General features: G+C 27.2%; 1 protein-coding gene across 1 annotated transcript in view; it reads left to right on the forward strand.

Annotated features, from left to right (window-relative positions):
- The window catches only part of LOC119674656, a 39,847-nt gene that overhangs the window by 9,050 nt on the left and 5,656 nt on the right, over window positions 1–25,141 (forward strand). Inside the window, exons 2-5 of the mRNA XM_038085804.1 lie at window positions 18,111–18,183; window positions 22,773–22,940; window positions 23,107–23,305; window positions 24,357–24,721. Of these exons, the coding sequence (XP_037941732.1) occupies window positions 18,111–18,183; window positions 22,773–22,940; window positions 23,107–23,305; window positions 24,357–24,721 (805 nt within the window). The remainder of the gene's footprint in view (window positions 1–18,110; window positions 18,184–22,772; window positions 22,941–23,106; window positions 23,306–24,356; window positions 24,722–25,141) is intronic.

The raw sequence follows: 25,141 nt of genomic DNA on the forward strand, positions 1-25,141 counted from the left end.
CTAACTTTGTGGCCAATATTGTCAATTTTTTTAAGCAATATTAGATACTAATATTATATACTAATTATTTACTTATTATATATTCAAATTGCATACCAATTAAAATAATTCCAACACATAACCATATTTCAATCTGACTCTTCCAGCAGTTCTTTCAAGTACCTCCACTCCGTACACATGCTCCTAAGTCTTTGTGGTTAATGTAACCACAATTTAGTCACTCCACCGCAGATTCTGTCTTTCCTTTCGCCAGGTTTATTAATTCTGTTTTTTAATTATTTAAGTACTCCCCACAACACAATGCCAGATTTTAACCTGACTCTAGGATTTCACTTTAGACTATTATACTCCTTGCACAAGCTCTTAAATATGAGTAGTTAATATAACCACAATTTGTTCACTCCATCGCAGACACTGTCTTTCTCTTAACCAGTTTTGTTAGTTCTGTTTTTTATTTAAGTAAGTAGAGCCCACAACACGATGCCACATTTCAACCTAACTCTCTAGGATTTCACATTAGACACCTCTACTCCGTGCACAAGCTCTTAAGTATGTTCAGGAAGTGTAACCTTAATATGGTCACTCCATCTCAGATAGGGTCTTCCTCCAATTTTCGAAGAATAAGAACCAGCTTAATGGCTATCCTCCTCTTCGAATATCGTGACAGATACTACCATTTTAATTGACATTAAGTTTAATTAATTTTTTTACCAATGTATTTTCTTTATATATAGTTTTTTTAATTAAATATAACACCTGCATATCAACCAACATCTATTAAAATTTTCCAAAAAAGATTTATTTCAAACTTTTATTATTTACCAAATTTTATATAATAGATATTAAAGCGAAATAAAAAAATTGTAATCTAAATCTTATAAACAATAGAGAATAACACGTGCGGTATATAATTATTTAATGGCAATTACCATTCTTGGATTAAATAAATTGAACAGTCAGTAATAAAAACCTCAAAAAACGGGCTTGGATATTAGCAAAAAAAGGAAAAAAATTAACCACTCATGGTGTTATGTCGCCAAGATAATTTTCTGCATAATTGATAATAATCCCGCTCTTAAGCATAATTTGCGGACTTTGTATAACCTTGACTAGCCTTTACGATAATCCAAAAAGCATTAGTTTTATAGCATTTTGATTACATTTAATTTATTTCTTTTTTTTAAATTAATGTCATTTAAGTCATTTGGCTTGAGTCTAAAGCTTTAGCTAAACCTTTACGAGATTTATGGTTGGCAAAATATCAGCAACGCCTACGGACATTTAAATGTAACATTTATTACTATTTTTTTATTAAGTTTTTTTTTTAACACAATTGTTGAAATTATTTATCTATAATAAAAAGACAAAAAGCCTTAACTGTAACAATACGCAGAAATTATAACTTTAATGGTAACCTGGCGCCAATTTTGTTTAGATGTAATCGATTTCAAATTAATTTCAAACTTAAATGACAAACCCAGATTTTAAAGTTCGTGTTATAAAACATTTATGCAATAGATAAATTATTACTATTGTACTAAATGTTACATTAAAGCTTATTATTGTAAAGAAACAAATTTTAATATAATTTCCATTTATGTCAATATTTGTTAATATTTCTTATATGGATTCGTTTGTATAAGAGCACTATCAATGCAATTGTTTGACACATATTTATATTCATTAAAATCTCATTTATTTTCTTAATTCATAAGATTAATTAAGGATTAATACTCTAATCATCTAAACACAAAAATTATTTTTAGCTTTTATGTAATTTTTATTTAAGAATTTCATGAGGAAATTTTCATATCCTAATGGATATTTGGCGATATACAACAGAGTTCTGTGACAAGCCCAAAAATTAACTTCATTAAAAATTAAAATTATTTTAAATTTGAAAATTTCTTCACATTTGATCTATTTTTATACAATAATACATATCAATATAATTAAATAATTACATATAATATATCATATGTTATTATACATATATATACATATTATACAGATGTTTATATGTGTGTTTACAAAATATTTTCCCCTTTATTCACTCCACTTGGAAGTGTAACATTTTAATCCGATTACGATATCTTATTCTGTTTATAAATAGTATTTAAAGACAGTATTTTTAATTGTTAACAGTTTAGTTCTGTAAACTCAAGCTCTGCTAACACCGACCTTCTCCACCTTTTACGTGATCTATCAGTTTTTTGTTTACCCGTTGGATTCCACTCTAATGCGGCTTTTGATATATCACTGGGGTTTGAAAGTTTGAAGTTATTTTATTTTATTGGTGTTGATTCCCCAACTTTCGCAACCACAGAGCATGACCGATTTGATACGTGATAAATAGTTTTTTAGTTTTGTTGATATTTGATACGAACACTACAATTTTTTTAATCGACCGAAAGCTTTTCTCGCTTTGCTAACTTAAACATCTATATACTCTGCAGATTTGTCATTGACATTCATGGTGTAGTTTAGGTAATTGAAATTGCAAACATCCTCGATTGTGCTGTTATCTAAAGTAAATGGGAGGATGCTTCAACTTCGTGTGTTTCCTTCGCCTTTCAATACTATTCTTTTAGCTTATTTAGTACAATAGTTTTTATTTAGTAAAATAGACTATTAGTACTAATTAGTTTATAGACCAACCTGAATCTTAAAGTTTCTAAATACTTTTTCCAGTTAATTCTCCGATACACGTGATCATTGTATGATCCATCTACTAGATATCTGCTGTAAGCAATTAAATTTATTACACTGCGGATGTTCTCTGCCAATACTGGGTGTGGAATGTTACACACCATTCAATTATATATTACCTTTTTATGACTGTAGTTATACTCGCCTATGTCAGTATACTATCAAAAAATTTTTTAAATATCTATTGAAAAAATTGTCATGAGTAAAAATTGTAATGTCAATAATATAATATAATAGTATGTATCGCAATTAGTCTACATTCAACTAAAAATATTTCTTGAATTACGAGTACTAGACAATTACTGGTACCCATAAATAAAATTATATGTTTCCTCTACTTAAATCTTACTGATTGTTATTTCTCACGCATTGTTATCATCATTAATTATATTTTTATGTTCAATTAAGTCTACAAGGGAAAAAGATTTAACTATTTGATCACGTATTAAATCAACATGACATTTGCATGTATCTGAAGATTGGTGTGAGGTCTATAAACCATAAATTAAAGACACAAACACTTTGCTGTTTCCCAGTTTGTCAACACGTAAGGACAATAAGGATTCGAAATCATTAAAAGTATTTATTTTATATTTAATTCATTTAAAAATGAATTAATAGACAACAGGAAAACATGTTAACTTTTTTAATTAATTAATGCAGCTTTGGCACTAAAGTGCATAACCGAATAACAATAAGATATGTAAGCGTTCGTATCTTAAATGCAGTTGCGTAGGCCAAGGTGCGATCTCAGCGTTGAAGCTCTTAAGCCCAAAGTTCGATTTGAATATTAAAAGGTTTGCATGTCGAAGTGTGAATAAATAAATAAAAAATATTATTGCAAGTCTTTCAGGCCAACGCATTTTAATATTGCAAATGCAACTGCAACTGCAACTGCAGTGGCAATTGCATAGGCAAAAACAAACAGCATCCCTATATTATCTCTGATGTTTGTTTATAATGTAATTTGTGTTGTGACTGCATTTCATGTCTTTTGTTTAGTTTGAGGTTGAGGTTAAGATACTAAATGTTGAATACTAATTAAATTACATCGCATTGACTAGATATCTGATTAAAGTTGCAGTTGCGTGCAAACGGTTTCTCATATATATTTTGGGTGAGGTGTCGTTAGGCGATTATTAGCAATTGTTGCATAAACATTAAAGCAATAGTTAAGAATTTCAATGCAGAGATAAAGTAAAGAACACGCAAATGTAAATTTGAGTTACTTAGATTAAAGTTGGATTTGAATAATTTAAATATATTATTTTAAAGTAGGTGGTCTTTGTTAGTTTAATAAACTATAAGTCATTAAGATATTGAAGAAGATATTACTATTTTTTTACTTCCTTAATTAATAGTATAATAACATTATATTAATGTTAGCTTAATATTATTGACTATATTATATTATAGTATGTTGTGATTTAGTTACTATATTAATAATTAATTGTTATTACGAAGAATTTATAATAACTTTTTTGATTCTCAACGAGTTTATTTAAAACATAAAAATGATAAAAAATTACATTTATTAATTTGTGTTAAATATTCACATATATATGTATTTTAATTCTAATTTTAATATGTATTAAATAAACGACCTTAGCAACAACTATACAACAATGTTTATATTAAATTTAATTTTCTTGAATATATATTCATATATATTATATATGTGTTGTTTATCTATTAATTTTGATATAAAATTCTTGATTTATTTTTTTATATCATATTTCTATTAAATTTTTCATCTTTGAAAATATGATATTAAATCATTATCTTAATTAAACATGTTATTATTTGATATCATCAATAATTACAATCAATAAATTAGTCTTATATATTTGAATTAACTATATTTAACAGATACAATGTGTGTTTTCCTCATGGGCATAGCTAAAAGCAGGTTAGGGGATCCACATTTGAAGAAATTTTCTATATGGAAAGCAACGAGCAGAAATAAAAAGGAAGATTATTCAAAATAGATACTTTGAAGCTCTGAAATTTAACTTTTATTGACAAATACAGTGTGGCTTTTCTTAATGTGCATAGTTAGTAAGCAGGTTAGGGTATCCACATTTGAAGAAATTTTCTTTATTGAATATGATGAGCAGAAATAAAAATAAAAGACAATTCAAAATAAATGCACTGAACCTCCACACAATATTTATAGATAATATTATATATTATATATAATATTATAAATAAACAGTTAATAAAATAAGAATTTGATGACAATTGCTTCCAACGACTATCTGCAAATGCACATGTCCATATCTTTGCCATCGATCCAACATATTTTGTAGGAGGGTCATTTCTCCATGGGCCCAGCTTTCATTATAAAATATTAATAAAAATTACTTAAGAGACACTTTTATGTGGGCCTACAACCCCCATATGTCCTTGTTGCCTACGCCCAAGCTTGTCTCTTAACTCAGATTTCTACTAATAGTATATGACCTTAAATAAAACTGTAAACAAATTCTGTGTCAGATTTTAATTTCCTGCTTTAAAACTAGTCAAGAATCGCAAAATTCAAAAATCTAGAAGCTAAAATTTTCCTCTTTGTTTTTGTTTTATTTGTATATAATTTTTTATTATTAAAATTAATTAAATTACACTAAATTATGTTTTATTACCATTTGACTTTCGTACTCATTTGCCACACTGAGTCAATTCCATTGATAGATATTTTCGACAGCAATCATACGACTTTATTAATTTATTACTTAATAGTTATTTTATTATTCTGTGCTTTATAAAAATAATATGTTTATGATATGTTTTAATGCTTCTTTGAAATACATATCCATAAACCAAATGTTGTCTATGTTTTATGGGGGCACTAAGTTATAAATCTACAATATTCGATAATTTTGAAAATAAATTAATTTTTATACTTCTACGAAAATTATTTAATTGTTGGCACATTAAGTCAAATAACAAAAAAAAACACAATATTATTTTAAAAAAAATATCTACAAAGTAGTTTCACACTTTGTTTACAATACACCACAAATAAGTTTTAAAATTAATTTAAAGAGTTTGTAGTCAAGACGCCACAAGGTGAACTCTTTTTAAAACATTTTTATATTAAATTTTAAACTCTACTCATTTGAACAGGTAACTTACAGAAATCATTAGTTTTCAACCGCAGTTGAACTGAGGCAATTCATCAGACCCTCGTTAAGATATCTCAAAAAGGCGCGAGTATCTCTGTATCTCACTGTTTTTTATTGGTAATAAAAACATTATTATTTGTTTAGGTCGAAGATGATTGCTAGTTAAGTCTTGCATATTTTGTTAAAATATTTTTTTTTTTTTCATTTCATTTAAAAAATAAAGATTCACTTAATTTTTCGAACAATAAAATTCGATTTTCATTATAAAATTTTATTTTTTGTTGATTTAACACTGATAGCAACTAATTTCAATGCTTTGATTTTTTTTTTTGGTTTTATTGTAAATTTTAAAAATTTAATTTACTAATATATATGAGTTTGTAAATTAATGAATAATTTAATTCGATTTACTTAAGTAATTTATTAGTATATTATATTTGGTCATTGACCAAGATTTCTAATTATTTAAGCTTCTTCATTGAAAATTGATCTCAGATTACTAAAAATATATATTATCGTAATATGATATATATTAATTTGATTTTGATTGTACAATAATCATAAAAATTTTCGTCATTTAATCTAAAGAATATATTTCAAAAATTTCTTATTTTTTAAATTAAAAAAAATTTTTTTTTAAAACCTACTAAATAGGTGTTTAAAAATCTTTGGCTTTCTTATGACTTTACATTGGTAATGTGAAATCCGATATCTTTTCTTTATTAATAATATTATTTGAAATGTTAAAAACTTGAAAAGTCAAACTGTTATAATTCAGAAACAAAATCCAAAAATCGGAACAAAACCAAAATCGAACATAATTTTATTAATAATACAGTTGAAAATATTTTGAGTAAAACTGTAACTTTGGAAATTTATATATAACTGAAATTTAATAATAGAGGAAATAAACAAATATTATTTTGATAAAGATGTTTTGTTTAGACTTCACAATTAGCGGTAATTGCACAATTAGTTGCATAATTACCTTGTAAACAGTATGACAGTACAATTAGTGAATAGAGTAACAAAAAATAAAAATACACAATAAAATAACAAACATAAAGAAAACTTTTTAGTTAAGAATAAATAAAGTAATTTTAATATATTACAAAACCATTGAAAATTAATTTAAATATTTATTTAATTAGTTCACACTCCATAAAGGACATTAGTTTTATTTTTTATCTGAGAAAAAACTTAGGCTCTTATATGTCTATAAGACAATAGCTTGCTCGTATTTCTTTTACATTTTATATCTGGATATTTAAATTTCTGAAATAAAAAAGTAAACCACATTATATAAAAAAAGATACTTCTTAAATAAAAATTCGAGGAAATTTGGCAATTAATAGTGAGAATAATGAAGTAAAGCAGTACTCTCCAGTATGAATGTTCACGCCTATATTGCAGACTTTCCTATAATAAGACTACTAGTTAACACCGATCTGCACAAAAACGTAGCAGTCAGTCGGTGATAATATACCTTTACCACAGTGAAGCCAACCGATTTCAAAAAGAATTGAACACCATCCCATAGAGCGATAATGAATTCTGGCTTAAGTGTGGTATAGCAAAATAGCTATTTATGTCGCTAAAATAGTTTTGATCATTTAAATTATACTTCAAATACTAATAAGTGTGTTTAGTATTACTTAAATGCTCTAATCTTCTAAAGCGGATGCTCTATGCTATATCTATGCTTTAAAGCATTTGTGTTTAGCATTGAGCTCACGAAACTGTAAAGCAATATTTTCTATTTTGTTTTTCTATATAAATCTTAACACAATTACCAAATTAGTTGTGTTAAAGCTATAACTGAGATAGTAAATACATATTATTCATATAAATATTTATATAATTATTTTTAATTCATAATAGTTCATCAATTTCTTCTATCCATAATTTAAAATATCAACATATATTTTATTTTACTTTATTGTTATAAATATAAGAAACAACTATTGCGATATTCCTAGTTTAATATATTACAAAAATAATGTGTTTATAAGTATACAATGGTAAAGTTGTATGTATATTAATAAAATTCAGGACTTTAATCACGGTTGCCACTTACGGTACTTTAGTACCAAAATTGGTACTTTTTTTTCCGTTTGGTACTCTGGTACTCATGTTCAAAAAATGGTACATTTTCGGCGACCCAACTTTATTGTTACAATATACAATATAACTTGTATTGTTTTATACTTTTTATACATTTTATATAAATTGTATTTTCTTATAAAAATACAATAGAAAAATTTTGGACCTTTTTTTACAGAAATGGTACCTTTTTAAACCAATTTTGGCACAGGAAAAAATTTTCAAATGGCAACCGTGACTTTAATCTTAGAAAATTTAATCTAACATTATTTTAAAGCCATTTATTATTGCTATACACATAAAAAGTACTCCTTTACATGACAATATGCTAATTTCATTTTAATGGAATATTTGAATAATTACCAAATATCAAAATAATATAAAGCTATTCAAATTCAAAACCAATCTACAATAAATTAATACATTAAACTTTAAAAAATATGCAAGCACGTGATTCATGATAAATGAAATTTAATGAAAACATAGTTTAAATCAAATGAGAATTATAAATATTAACTTAAAATCACATTTCTGCATCTTATCATGAGTTTTTAACTATAATTTGCAAAGAAATATATCCCCATTCTAAGAAATTTTATCGAATTCTTCTCAATGATGAAACAAATTAAGTGCAAAAGCTTTATATATTTATATATATTATTGTCATGTTTAATTACTTATTTTTATATTTGATGTCATATTCAAAGAGTTAAAGACGTAAGCTGCTATTAAAGTTACACAGAAATTGTAAATAAAAACAGATCTTTTAAAATCTTTATGTAATTATATTTTGAGTTAGACAATCTATTGATTTAATATCTATTGCATCTGATATCTTTTATAATAGATATTACTATTATAGATAGTAATTTAATATCTTAAAAAGAAAAAATTTTAAAGCTTATTGTTAGTCTCTTTTTAACAGAAGATACAATAAATAAATGTATAAGTATTAAAAAAGAAAAAAAATTAATATATCGCTACGAAAAAGTTACGTGAAGACTTAGCTATAACTTTATTGTTCTTAAGTTTATTAAATTTGACTCTTATCAACGGGAATAATAAATCGGTAAAGTATATAATAACTAAGTAGTGTATATAAGAATTACCTAATTATAATTTTTAGTTAGATACATAAACTGATTTTCTATAAAAAATAAATTAATAATAAAATATTATAATAAAGAAATAAATATAAATATATAAAAATAAATATAAAGAAAAAAAAAGTAAAAATAAAATTAGCTTCTTATACCACTCATACTATTTCACAAAAGCATAATATATTTGTAGAACCAGAACAATATAGTAACCCTTTTACAAACATATTCTACTATTTTTGTAAACCTATTTTTGTATATCGGTGATAATTTTTACACTGTCATCAAAACTTCAAGCATGTATATCACTTTTAATTAAATTAATGATTATTTGGAAAGAAATTATAACATATTCTTCTATTTTTGTATATCTACTTTAGTATGTTGGTGATAATTTACACACTGTCATATTTTACATAAAAACTACAACGATACATATCACCTTTAATTAAATTACTGATATCTGGAAAGAAATAACAACAAACAAAAACACTTTCATTTTTCTATAATAGGCCTAATCTTTCAAATTAATCTAATTTTTATTTTAATTGCCATTCACTCTTCAAAGATATTAATCAAAACACTAAATTCGTGTTTTTATTGATTTCTTAAAGTTCAGTACATAACCCATTATGCTACTATATTCATTCATTAGTTTTAGCTGTTTGCATTAAATTTAAAGATCACTAATCTAATTTCTTATTTGCTGAAATAGAATTTGAAGTCCGTCAATCTTTTGTCAAAACTGAAAACGTTATTTTATAAGAGCAATAAGAATTAAATACAAAATCACTTCACATACTTGAATCAATTTTTTTACTTTTTTTTTTAATTGCAATCCGTTAATATAATAAGGGAATTTTTGAGAGAAGACCATATAGTAGGAACAGTTCCACTTAATAGTTACATACTTTAAATATTGTGAAATAACTTTATTTTTCAAAGAGTATTTTGAACCGCCTTTCACTTCAAAAATTTGAAAGTACCCATAGTACCTAAATGCGAACCACATACGTTAAACCGTAGAATCATCATCAAACATTAAAATCAATTTTAATTTTACGTTACACTAATGTCGAACTTTATTATTATAAAAACTAAACTATAGGAGAATTGTAATTAATAATTTGTTATAAATATAAAATACATTGAGACAACTCGAAAAATATTTCTTCTTTTAATAGATTGATAATTTTATTATTTAATACTTAAGGTAAAAACAAGAGACGGAGAACATTTAAGTAAAAATTTAAATTGAATAATGCGCTTTTAAACTGAACAGTTTTAGTTTGAATTCAATCGAGCTTAAGTATTTAAAATTTTACCAATTTTAAAATATCTATTAATTGTATAAGAATAGGCAGTACAAATTTCTAACTATTTTGCTTAGTTTTTGAGATACAGGGTATTAAAACTGATCACTTTCGACATATTCGGTAATTTTACTTAAGTTCTACCCCATTTATTCAGTTTTCCATGCAAGATTTCCAAGTAAACTAGTGAATCGTAGACATTTTACGGACTAACTTTGTAAAAGTTACTAACAGGAATTAGTTTAACCAATTTTTTATTTTTATTGAAAGACATACGTTACTAGCTTCTATGCATCTTTTACCTAAACAGATCTACTAATAATTTATACTTCATATTTTACCAAAATTCTGTTAAGTATTAAATGAAAATGACTTTCAGTTCTAGACAGTAGAAGTATTTGCCTAATATAAAAATTGAAGAACAGTGGTGGCAGATGATGCTCGAAGTAGAGAACTAATTAACCAAGCACTGATCTACCGTAGAATGGTACGCTAAGGAACAACAATTGATACCAATTCTAATGCTATAGTCTCGATAACGATCAAATTTAAATCTAAATATATTTTTATGGTGTTAAAAGCGCTATTAAATTTCTTGTTTCAATTTATAAAAATTCTCTAAAATATGCAAAATTAGTATTTATGTTTTAATTACATTCTGTTGTTATAATAAAGACTGTTGTTGACTTTAAGCTATGGTAAATAAAGATTAACTAGCTATAAAGCTCTTTTAGTAAATATAATTAAATTGGTATTTGAGTAAACATTTTTCGGCTTTAAATGCAAATATTTAAGCAGTATTTCTTCCACCTTCTCACACATATGTATAATTCCAGCTTAAAGTGATGAGCTTGAACTCTGTTAGGTAGAAATGAAAATGAATCTGCAAAAGTTGAAGCCATCAACAAATCAACACAATTTAGCTACAAGCTACCATTCATAACATCAGTTATACATTTGTGTCAAAAAGTATACGTATATACGTACAATTGTATGTACATATCAGTATTACATATCTGTAAATAAATATGTTTTTAATGCAGCGATATCTATGCTCTTGGAGTTACTAGTGAAACCACATAAATGCTTAAGATATTTTATATTCAACAGAAAAAATATTTTTAACAAATGCAAGCGATTTTTTATATTGTTTAAAATTTATTTCTTTTTCTTTTGAATTTTTTTTTGTTATTTAATAAAAAATAATTTATTTTATTTGTTGTGACTTTTAGCTTTAAATTTTTGGTTAATAATAGTTTAAACAAAATTCATTTAGGCGCGCCAAGACAACTTTAATTTTCTACTTTATTTAATTTTTTTCTCTGACTGGAATGGTTGAAAAGCTGTTGCTGTGCTCGCATTGATATTAAAATTGCTGCTGTAAGTTGGTGTTTTTGTTGCAGTTGTTGGCTGGTGCTATTGCTGTTGCTGTTGCTGGTGCTAGTGTGTTGCTCCACTCGCGCCCATTTAACAGTGGACGACCTTGCAATCAATCCACTCGCTTAACAAACAAGCCGTCCTCTCCGGTACAAGTTGTGCACAACCGTGTTATGCAGTCGTTGGATTTCTTGCCAACTTTATGCTTGGTTGACTTTTTTGCATTTTAAAATTTTTTTTTTGTTAAATTATTTTTTTTTTGTTTTTATTTTTTGCTTTTTGTTTAACAAAAGTAAAAGTTGATTTTGTTTCATGTACAAATCGGTGCATATACTGATATCTTAGATATTGAATGTGGCTAATATAATAACAAAATAAAAAATAAAATAATAACAATATTACTGGACAGTCAAAACCTTTCAAAAAGATTTAAAGTTTAAAATCCAATAAAGTTTAATAAATGTTATAATTTCAAAATACAGCAACCCACTAGAATATGTTATCTATCTTTCATTCAGCTAGAATTAAAAGTTTTTTTGACTGAGATATCTTTAACAACATATCTCATATGCAGTCAAAAAATCAATTTCAAACCTTGTTTTAAGCACATAATTCCTTTCCGACTGCAGTAAAAAAATTTTGAGCCCAGTGTTTACACTGGTCAGATTTTGGCACTGCAGTGTAGATACTGGGTTAGAATTCAGCAAGCGAACATTTTTCTTGCAAGCTAATGACTATTGTATCCTGATCCCAGCACAAAGCATAAAGGACTCAGACACAGAAGAAATTAACTAAAAAAATTTATATTATAATTTTGTTTTAAGCTTAGTACTAATATGCAAATCGCACAAAAAATCTACATAAAACACCATATAAAAAAGTTTCTACAATTTGATGCTAGTATAAAACATAAAAATCAGATATGACGACGAAACTATTTTAAAATAAAAAAGTTTTAACAAAAATAAATTGTAACAATAAAATTTTTATATATAATTAATTGAATTTCTTGACGAATAGAATAGTTTCGAGTACTTCCAAGTACCCATCATTATTTGGTAATATATAATCTATTCCTAATGCTGATCCTCAGACTTGATACATAGAAGCAAATCAGAGGTATCTAGGATAATATCTATCCTTACAGAGCACTGGACCATAGGACGGCATGGAGCTACTCTATAATATCACCTGCAACGCATGTCTGCCGACTCTCGAAAAAAGCACACTAGAACGCCTGTTGTGTCTATGTTCACAACCTGGAAAGAACTAAGGTTAGGTTTTTAGAGGCGCCCCCTTCTCTAACAAACTCAGTGATATCTCCAGTATTAGCATTGGTCAGACTCTCAACTTTATAAATGCTTCTGGCTGATTCTAGTTCAACCATCTTCTACCCACTATTACGAGGAACTGTGAATTCAAAACGACTTTATAAAGTAATTGAGGAGGATTCGTTCCTCCCTCCACTTTAACTAACTATGATATAGATATGCTAAAACAAGCAACAAAAGTATGAAGACTTTGACTCAGTTTGTCAAATATTTCAACAATATGAATAAATTCTAAAAAATGCAATGAAAGCTAATATTTAGTGTACATCTTACTCTATCATCAATTTGTAATATAACTAAGTGATTTGTATTATGATTTAATAAACAAAAGTAAAAAGACTAGGAAAGTTGTAAAAACCTTCCTTTGTTTCATTGGTTATATAAACCAGTTATTGAATGCATCATAAGCCAGTTTTAAGGGAAAATCATATACTGACATTAGTTTGCAATACAACAAAAGGTTCCAATTAAGAATTCTTTAATTTACTCATAGATAAAAATTTTTGTTCTATAGTACACAGATTATCATCATCGTAAAAAACGGATTTTTGATGGAATATTTTTGATAGATACCAACCTTTTAAGCTTTGGCCCAGTTTAAAAAAATATGATTAGTTATTTTAATAACAATCGCTGCAGAGGAGGATGGTACCTTCTATATCTTCTACAGATTTAAACTTATTTTATTTATTTACTTTTTTATTTTATTTTAAAAAATGCATTACGGGAAAACCCTTTTGTTGCATCATCTTTAGGGAATATAAGGTGACAATGGAGGTAGAATGGCCTTATATACTTATTAATATACATAGAGGGATTCATAGCAAATTTAAATTAACTCTCTGGCGATTGCTATTCTAAGACTACAAACTTCAAAAATACAAACTTTTAAGTCTTTTAACTTTTTTTTCTTTTACAAGCAAACACATCCTTCACTCACCTCTTTTAAAAAATTTTCCACCATCTATAACTCACAATCGTTCTATTATTTCTATAACACCCTACTCTTTTAGGACTTCAACATACGCTAAGGTAGATTATACCAACTATACGATTTTACGAGATTTAATTATTAATTAAATTTTTTGCAAAATGTAATTTTTTTTTAGTAAAATCTCTTTGAATGTATACCACTCTTATTTTTTTTATTCAGTTAAGTGCAAGCTCCTATTTAATATTTTTTAAGAAGTCTTATTACAAGTCTTCACTATCAGCGTAAGGCCAAATCAAGAGCCTGTCGATTCAACTTGATTTTTATTACCAGATTAAAGCCAGTTAGATAACATCCAGCAATAAAAATCACAAAAATAAACATAAATCACAAAACTACAATTGAAAACCGAAACCGAAAAAGTATGCATTAAGGTCGGAAATTGTCTTTTAGCACAAGAACCCACAAACCTTAAAAGATACAAACTATAGACAAGAAACGCACTAACAAGCTAATCCCCTTCTTTACGTGACGTTTAATTGTCTGTTCTGCAGCTCAAAATATGTAAATTTTGGTAATTATGCTCAGCAATGGCAATGCTTCGTTGCTGTCGTTGTCGCTGCCGTTGTTGCTGTTGTTGTTGCTGTTGTTGCTGCTACCGTTGCGGCAATTGCTGTTCACTTTTAAAGTACTTTTTTACATCAGCAAACAATAAACTCATTTACCGTAGATTTTAAGGTTCTTAACGTTGATTTTTTATGGAACTTTTTTAATTTATTGGTCGAATGTGGCACATTTGCTGTCTGCCTCTTGTCGAAAATGTGTGTCAAAATTTATGTTGAAAATGAGTTTCTTTCAATTTTTTGCTCAAAAATAAATTTTCAAGAAATTTGCTCGTTCAAGGTTTGTTGGCTTTGTTAAATCTGATTTATTTTAATTTTTATTTGAACTCATTTTAATTAAAAACATTTTGAAAGAGTTTTAGTTTCAATTTTAAATTTGTGCCATAAAATTTTTAATTTAATTGAAAGACTTTTTTGGAACAATTGAATTTGGTTTCAAAAATAATAATATTTCAAATTTAATAATACAAATTTGTATTGCCAAGTATAATAAATCATATATTTATTACGGATTTAGATACCCTCAACCAAATATATAATTTCAGTTAGGCTTATCGCAGTCAATTCTACTTCGTACAAGTAGGAAAAAAAGTGAAAACTAAGGAGATACAGTAATTAATCTTTAGGGAAATCTAAGAACTTCAGTCGAATCACTTCGAAGTTGAACACATGCCAGCTACTGGACTGGAAATCTCCACCACTCTTGATTAACCTATTATATGCGTCAAGAAGGAACAATCTATTTATCTCCTTTTATAAATTGTTGTACTTGTATGTTAATACTTCGATTTCCTTTTATAATTTTACTCCATATAAATTAAATTTTATTGAACTCTAAACTTTTTATAATTGTATTTATAATTTGTTTAATTGATGTTAAAAGTCGTCGAAAATGACTAAAATTGTATTTTTTGAGATAATTGATATTCTTAAGTCATAAAAACTTTGTTTGAAATTGGTTAATTGGTTAAAGAGGTAATGACATGAAATACTTGGGCATATTATTGCATACATATGTACATATCATATATTACAACAATATGAGTGTATATATACAAATGTTTCATATGAATTTTATATTATAATTTATATTGTATACAAAATAAAATCTTTGACGTTCATTTTAAAATTAAAAACACAAAAATCATTTTATATAATAATTAAAAAAATAATTTTATTTTATATAATAAAATAATAAAATAATTTTACATTATAAAATCGATTCACTTCAAAAAAGGATCTAATAAATTTGAGCTAAAATTCTTCGATTGTTATTAAAATATTCTTTGCATATGTCAGTTGACCAATTTTATTAGTGTGGCCTAGATTAATATAGATACTACTATCTTTACTGTAGCACTATCCAAGTGCTACAAAATAGCATTTAAAAGCTCGCCTATATCATGTTTCAACATTCATAAATTTTAATAAGGAAAGTGAATGTTTTTTTCGTAAATCTGTAGCGATATATGATTTCATTCTTATGTATATATATATGTATTATATATTTTAGTATTTAATTATGTAATAGTGTTGTTTAAAAATATATGCTTTAAATATGTCATTAATATTCACATTTTTACATATCAAGAATATTTGAAACTGTATTTATATTCCCATATCAAGGATTTTATATTGATGCTGAAATTACGATTGCTAGACGATTCGACGATTTAAAAAAACTTGTCTCGAAAGCAATACTTATGTATTAATTCTCACAGTACTTACTCGAACTGCAGTCAATACTCTGATAACATTGACAACCGGTTAAAATCAAGTATCTTTTTTTTTGGAATATCATTTTTATAATGTATTTTATTCAATTCATTAAAAATTTTTCTAATTTAAATATGGTAGCGCACAATAATAAATTAAATGGATTAATTTATACTTAAATCAATTAGTTGAATTTTTTAATAATTTCATTTTTTTAAAGTTTAGGAATTATTTAAAAAAACATATCTTCAATATGCAATATAAATAATACTTTTTAATAAGTCAGGAGATACCCTTCATATCGATAGATATACAGTATATTCAAAAAGAAAACACCATCCCCTCTTTTAGCTGTCAAAATCATATAGTAATTTATAGTAATTTATTTAATATGTGTTCTTGTACACATATCCTGTTAAAAATTAAATCCGTATTACAAGAAGGTGAAGTTTAAAAAACTATATGTCTTTACATACAATACAAATTGATTAATTAATTGATAGAGCTAACTGATTGATGACGTTAATGTCGAAATCATAATTCTATCAATAAAAGTACATATGAAAAATTGAGAATAGAGAACCAAGTATCTATTAAAAAAAATAATGTATTTCCAAACTAATAAACACCTTTTAGGTCAACCAGAAACTAGTCTCAAAAAATTACATAAACATCAAACAACAAATTACATTAACTATATATAGGTATAGGTATAGGTTGGAGTGGCGGCCTTGTATCCCAAAAAGCCCACTTAAGCACAAATAAAGGCCCATTGTGGTACCACAGGAGTTACGTTATTTGTATATAGATTTTAATCAGTATACATTTAACGCCGAAGAAAGGTAACGACTCCCCTATTAGGTAAAGGAAAACCAACCTGACAGTTCTATGAACTTGGCTAGGTCCCTAACATTACAGGATGACAACTCAGTCAGGTCAGTTAGAAAAGGAGATCCAAGGATTTTTAATCTTCTGCTGGCTAGGGAAGGGCACTGACACATGAGATGGAGTACAGTCTCCTCCTCATCCTCAGAGCCACAACCTCGACAAAAGTCGTTAAAGGAGAGACCCAGTCTCATAGCGTGCCTTCCTATTACGCAGTGTCCCGTCAGCACAGATACCGTAGTGCTGAGCAGATTCCGTCTTAGTTGAAGTAGCTGACTGGTTCTTTTCTTGTCAAAGTTCGGCCAAGTCAACCTAGAAATCTGACATTGAGGTTCATCAGCCCAGTATTGCTTGGCTATGCTCAGGTATTTTTGTATGATTGCCAGTTTAACTGTAGCAAGTGGGACGCCTATATCAGAGAGGTTAATGTTAGGGAGAAGAGCACTATATATAGAAATTGAAGTTTTTGATGTTATTCTATTCAAAGAATGTACATATTGATTATTCATTATTAAAGTCGTAATGTTATTATAGTGATTATAGACGTACACACCCTCATTTAATTAAAAGCTTTTAAAAACTCTTTCAAATTTCTTATAAAAATAATTAACAACTAAAAAAATTTATTTATATCTAGAGTAAAATGATCCAAAATATTTGTAAGGGAATTTTAAACCAAAAACCGCTCCTAACTCTTATCTGAAGAAGTCATAATTATTTAGTATTTACAAATAGTATTTACAAATTTCATAAAAATCTTTTAAATATTGTACATTCTTGTATTAAATTAAACATTAAATTTCATATTAAACTAACTAAATTTTAATTTAGTTACACAATTTATATAAATTTTTAGTTTTTACTAATCATTACTATTTATAAATTATTCTATTTTAGAATTGGGCTTTGTGGTTTTGATAATCCAATGCGAGATCAAAAAACTGATGAACTGAAGAGACACATTGGACAAGTAAGTAAAAAACAAAATATGATTTATATTTTTATTTAAAGTATAAGAAAATATCGATTATTTCTTATATATAACAGATTATTTAAAAAAATATATAGTAGAAAAATTTTGAATATCATATAAAATAACTTTCTATTCAAATAAAATTAATTCAACTTGTTAAATAATAAATTAAATTAAAAATAATTAAGTCATTAAGAGTAAAATACATTTCATATCCTGCTTGTCTTTATCCTCGTTCCGAAAAATGTTCCGAAAAAAATGGGAAATTCTTATTTCTTAATATAAAAATATTAACCAAAATATAAAATCGTATTTCTTAATTTAAAAATATTAACCAAAGTATAAAATTTAATCTATTATTGCACAAAGAGCCAGTAACGGGTAAAGAGAGAAAAGCATTTAGCATAATATTATTAATCAATATATCAGCAAAAAGAAACCATATCTTTTCCGTTCTTCTTTGAATCACTCAGTCTTGGCTGAATACACAGTATTCTCCCTAGGCGGGATGATAAGAAGTTTTAGTTGAGTTTTTTTTTAATAATAACTGTTATAGTCTTCGATTCTAGAAGAAAACAAAAAATATAAGCTACTGAAAAATAATACAAAATATGCATAAAAAAAATTATAAAAAATTAAAGTAATGATGTTTAATTAAAATATTATTCAAAATATGAATGGTTGATTGCAGTGACAGGCCATTAGATAACTCCCATGTACCTCAATTAGCAATATTTCGCCGTTTTGCTAAGTAAATATATAACATATATATATATATACTTATGAGATTATAATACAATTAATTACATCCAATGAAATACTTATGAAATTGCTTAAAGCATTTTATTATCAACATTAATAATAATTTTGTAACTTCGTGTTATTGACACTAAAAGTATTTTATTGTTAGCATGAAATTATATTAAAATAAAAATTAACTTGAAATAGAAGTTAAAAGATCATCTTTATTTGAATAATTTTTTTCTAATCTAAGCCCTTCCTTCATAAGAAATGTAAGATTTCTCGGCAGTCTTTTTGTTTATATTTAATTGCTTATATAATTAATTTTTACGCTCTGTTCATAAGCAAATCAATCATAAAACTATCAAGCAAACCGAATAAATTAGCATAAAAACAAGCAACACCCATTAAAAGTAGTAAGAAATCGCATAACGCCATCTCCAGCAGAGAGCAAAAAGCGAACACTTGTTACTTACTTACTTACTTACCTACTTGCTTACGAACTTACTTACTTACAACTCAAGAGTCTAGCATTGGATTGTCTATAATGTCCGAGAATTCCCACAAGGCAAATGTGGAATATGAGTTATGTCGCTTGTAAATCACGAAAGTCAATTACAAAATTTGTGGCTGTACTCACCTTACACTCCTCTGACATAACTACACCGACTCGAGGGTATATATCACACCTACTTCAGATCTAAAGAATTTCGTAGTAAAAATTTTAGAAGAAAATCGTATTGCTGCCGTTTGAATAAAATGATTTGCATACAATTTTATTAACTACAAAAAATAAATCTGATAAGAGCACAGTTTAAAATATTCTAATCATTTTTTATTTTTTATTTTTTTAGATACATTTTATTTTCTATTGAACTTACATTATTTTATAATAAAGCCAATAAATAAAATAAATTAATTTTCCACGAAACAAGTATCTTGCCACGTCTGTCTCAGTGCAGTTAGGTTGCTGCCCGTTGAACTCAAAACTTATATTTCTTCGATTGTGACACTTGATTACCTCCGATGTATCTAATACCTTTAAAGCCAATAATTAAAGTGTGAATATTTCGTTAACATTAAAGTTGAGTTTTGCAAAATTACAGTTTATCAAATAGTCGCACCTTTTTATCTGCTTCAATTTAAGTTCAACTTTTCGTGTCTGCATTTTATTTAAGATTGCTAAATCGGAGCTAACAGGCAAGATTAGATTTTTTCCAAACGAACTTTACGTGCAAATGTGATTATGCGAAAGAAAAAAAATTACTGAATATTAAAAGAATATATTGATTTGAGTTAGAAATCTTTACGAATTTTCCATAAATAGTTTTTAGTTGACAAGTCAATAACTAATATTGATTACTTTTGACAATAACGACAAATCTTCATTTTGTGGATGACATTTTAAACAACATTAAAAAAAGTGATCCTCAAGAATTAGATAATTTTAGCATAAAATAAAAAATTCATACTTTAATGTTAACAGTTCAATCGTGATAATGATCACTAAGGAGGGAAAAACTTTATAAACTGTATTGAACACTTAAAGAAGTACCCTCTTATGAAAACAGTAAGATGTCCTTTATAGCCTTTGCTTCCAATTGTCATTAACTTATAGCGGTAATGTAAAAGTCCAGATAAAGTCTTAGAAAACAATTGCAAAAGACTATAATTAAATAATCTTGCCATAAGTTAAATAAAACTATAATACTTTGGTATTAGAAGTCAAATTATACCTACTTCTTTCTAAGCAATAAAGTTCTTTTTAGGCATGAGACCAGACTTTTACTTTTTCGGTTTTGATGCCATAATTAATTCATCGACAGCAACAATTACATGTCAGTTCTCTAGATGAACCAAAAAGATTATTCGCAATCATATTTGCCTCAAGAACAATCGACATTGATATGTCAGTATCTCCACTTGGACCATAAAGATTATTCGTAAACATATTTGCCTCAAGAACTATCGAACAATATAACCTAACGACCTGAAATGCTAAGACTTCAAGTATTCTATCATATCCTATCATAACCACTACCTATTCACAAACTCGAATTTGTTGAACTAAGATAGGTGTAACTGTGCTGAATACCTCAGTTGTATATAATTCATTGAGAAATTGCACTTAACAGCTGTAAAGTTCAGTAATAAGGATTATTATGTCTTAATATATCATAAAACATACTGATTTTTTGTTAAAAAAATTGGCTAAATATACCATGACGTGCGGGAAGTTTTAATGGGTTACCTTTTTGCTACATAATGGGTAACCATTATTTGCCAGTAAAAGTTTATGATGACGAAAGTGTAACGAACATATATTGAGTGGTTTCAATGGTTTCTAAGTAGTGATTAGGTCATCAAAAAATAAGCCAGGCAATCAAAAATTTTTTACTTGGTAGACCAAAAATTAATTTCAAACATTAAAGAACTGATGAACGAAGAACGAAGACAAATTCATTCGAACTCTCTTGCTTCGAATTTGTTGTCCCCTTCAAATTCAGGGAGAACTACCTAAATTATAAATTATCATGACTTATATCTTATATATCAAAAAATTGTAAAATGTGATATGTTAAAGAATATATATTAAATTTAAATTAAATTGATGAATGAAAAACACGGATTCACGTGCAAAAAAAACTCATAAAACCGTTGGCTGTGACTAAATCAAAAATTTTCAAGTGGTAACCTAAATAAGATTTAACCAAAATCAGGAAACTTGAGTGCGTTACAAAGCAAGACGTCGAAGAATGCCGAAAGACGGACAAAGACTATGTTATGTCTTAAATAATGTTATACAAAAAGTTTTGTATCAAAATGAAAAAACATTAAAAATGTATAGAAAAAATGTAGTATGTTATCGTCCACTATGAGCTGTTAAAAACTGTTGAACATATTACGAAACAGCTATATAGAAAGCAATTGATTTGGTTTAACGGAGCTTTGACTGAAAAAAGACTCAAATATATAACTAGAGACGAATTCGTTTTATTTCGTCAGGAAAACACAAATCCACATACTGCTGTACATGTTAAAAACCATCGCGTTAATAGAGAATAGAAAGTTCCACTTCTGTCTCTGTATAGCCTAAACCTCGTCTCTTCAGACTATCACCAATTTTATTCAATGCCAAATTACCTCCTTGGAGTATAATACATTTCTATCCATGGTATTTAAAATTACCTCTATTTATTTCTGACTTCAATAGATGACTGGTCATTTTAGAAGGAGTTCATAAAATGGAAGAAAGATAGAAAAATCTTCCGATGGATAATACTTTGAATGGTACATTCTTAAGACAAGTTATCAAAAAAAACATTCTCATTAAAAAAGTTCGATTCTTAAAGTGCACTGTCAATATATAATCACCTCGTGACTTTATCGAATCGTATTAATTCATGTATTTTTTTAAAGTACTCTTTTTTTAGATGCCAAAATTTGATTTAAATGATATGACTTCATATTATAATCCTAATATAGTGAAATCCCTATTTAAGTACGTAGGGCATCAAAACCTTATCAATGTGTTATCTTTCGATCCACATCAAAAAATTAAATTATTTTATAATGTTAATTATTTTTTCCGAAAGCTACGCTTCTTATGATGACAAAGAACGTATTTTTTTTTTAAATTAGAAGGGTTCGAATAGAAAAAAAAGACAAAAAATTTTAGTTAATTTATTGAAATTTAGCTGACCAGCGTTTCAAAAATTCAGTAAATTCATAAATAATAAGAAATTTTTGTTGTTGTAATTCACTACTGTTAAAAAATCGATTCTACTTATTGAATCTATATTTCTTATCTAATTTATGTTTTTAATTTTCTTATCCATTTTCAGGGTGTCAAAATAAAAATGGATGATGCCGGCAATATACTTGTCCGTCGCTATGCCAAAAGTAATGTGTACGTCAAAAGTACCGCCAGCAATGCAAGTGAAGAGACTTCAATTGGTGCTGATATCTTAAAGTTGCCAAATCAAGCATTAGAAAGTGAAAAAATAGTCAAGGTAAGAGTCAAGAACATCTCTAAGATTTATTAACAGCAATAAATAAAATCTTTATAATTTTTTTAATTGTTTTTATAGTTGTTTTTAATTTTTTTATAACCAATAAACCTATTTTTTAATAAAACTCGTATTAACAATAAATTTTATTCTCTATTTTTTTGAATAGTTATTCGACATGAAAAAATTCCAGTCGAACGTTATTCGTGAACTCCGACGCGCTTATCCTGATCGTCGTCGCTTAGAGACTCAATGCCTTTCGGCAGTGGCCTTTGTCAAGTCTGAGAATGACATTTTGGAGTGCCCCATATGGGTGCTCATTGTAAATGTGGTAGCTATGGACATGCTGAAGAGCAAAATGCCACCAGGTAAGCAATGAAAAGTAACAGAAGCGTACCAAGAGCATGCAAGCAAAACCTCGCTTTGAATCGCAATGAATCAAGTTGAATCAAGTTGAATATGCATGATGCACACGAATTGCAAATTTGAGATTTCATTTTGAGATTTAATTATTTTTTTTATTATTATTTTATTTTACTGGCCGCTTCAATCTGGCTTTGTGTTTAAAGCAGTTCAAGGTTTTTTCATAGGTTTTATGCTTTTATCAAAATTATGTGTTGAAGTTGATAATTGACGTATGTGTATTGTTGATGAACGTCTGTGTAATTAATTAGAAAACTTGTTGCTAAAATAAAAAAATTATAAAAACTGAAAAATATTTAATAATAAAATATGCATTACAAAGTATAACAAATATTTAAAAAAAAATACATTTCAAATGCGCCAATACGCGGCTGTCCAAGCACGGCCCACAGGGGTTATGCGGCCCGCGATAATTTTCTAATCTACCACAATTAGTCATATTTTTCTTTGTTATATTTTGGTAAAATTATATTATTTTATTTTAGTGGTATTAATCTAGGTGGTTTTAAACCCAACATTTTCCACGGCAACAAAATGGGTCAATAGACCTAAGCGGATCCCATATGGATCGCCGATATCACTTAACCTAACATAAACTATGGTATTAATAGTAATAAATGAATTAATAATGTTGCATTAGCAAAGACTTTATTATATATTTCTGTACATTTCATGTTTAAAAAAATCGTTTGTCGTATGGCAACAACTAATATTAATAATGTTAATATTAATAGAATTGTAAAAGATAAATTAATGAAGATATAGTAAAACTAAATTTAACATTATCGCCACATTTTTATTTTTCACCGGAAAAATTATAACGACATATATTTATTTTTATGGCTCTCTATTCAGTGATTTGTATTAGCCGGCGGTCTTGTCTGGTCTGCACAGACCTAATCTAATATATACGACTTAAAAAATACAACTCTTCGATTTATATTTTCTTCATGAAAAGTAAATAATTTTTTTTCATTTTATATTCTTTATTTCAAGTACAACGTCCTATGATGGTTGATATCAAAAATCGTCCACGAATTCCAATACCAGATGAGGATCCATACAGCGTAGCTGGAAATGCAAGCGGTGGCAGTTCAGGCAGTTCTGGTTTCGGTGGTAGTGGAAATAATAGCCACCAACAGTCAGTTAATGGTAGCATTGTAAATGGCAACAGCAATAATTCCAGTAGCATCGGCACTATGCAATTAAATGGCAACAGCAATGGCAGCACTGGTGGACATGTTGCAGCTACACGCGAGCAACTATTGCTACAGACTCAACAACTGGCACACAAACGCAGTGAAAAGCCACCAAAACTACCACCAAGGGATAATATATACTCACATGATTTGATTCCAAAGGTATGTAATTGCTTTATATTTAAACTATATAACAATTTTTTATTAATTTTCTATAAAAAAATAATTTCGTTAGATAGTTTTAAACAATTTTGTATATTATGTATATTATAACAAAGTACCGAATAATGGTACTATATACGGCAACTAACAATACATAGTACATATAAAGATACATTCGATAAATATGGAATATCAAGCCACCTCCTATTACTTACTTACTTACTTATTTGGCCATAAAAACCCGTTACCGGGTTTCGGCCTGACGCAACCCACCTTCCATAGGCTTTTTTTAATTGGAACATAAACCTATCGTTTATCAATTAAATTTATCAACTCACTATTATTATACGTATATTGTTTTGTTTTTATTTAATCTTTTACTTATTATGTGTTTATAAACATTTTTCATTTATTAATTTA

The sequence above is a fragment of the Teleopsis dalmanni genome, chromosome 2 (genome assembly GCF_002237135.1).
Source record: "Teleopsis dalmanni isolate 2A chromosome 2, ASM223713v2, whole genome shotgun sequence".
In the NCBI taxonomy this organism is placed as follows: Eukaryota; Metazoa; Arthropoda; class Insecta; order Diptera; family Diopsidae; genus Teleopsis; species Teleopsis dalmanni.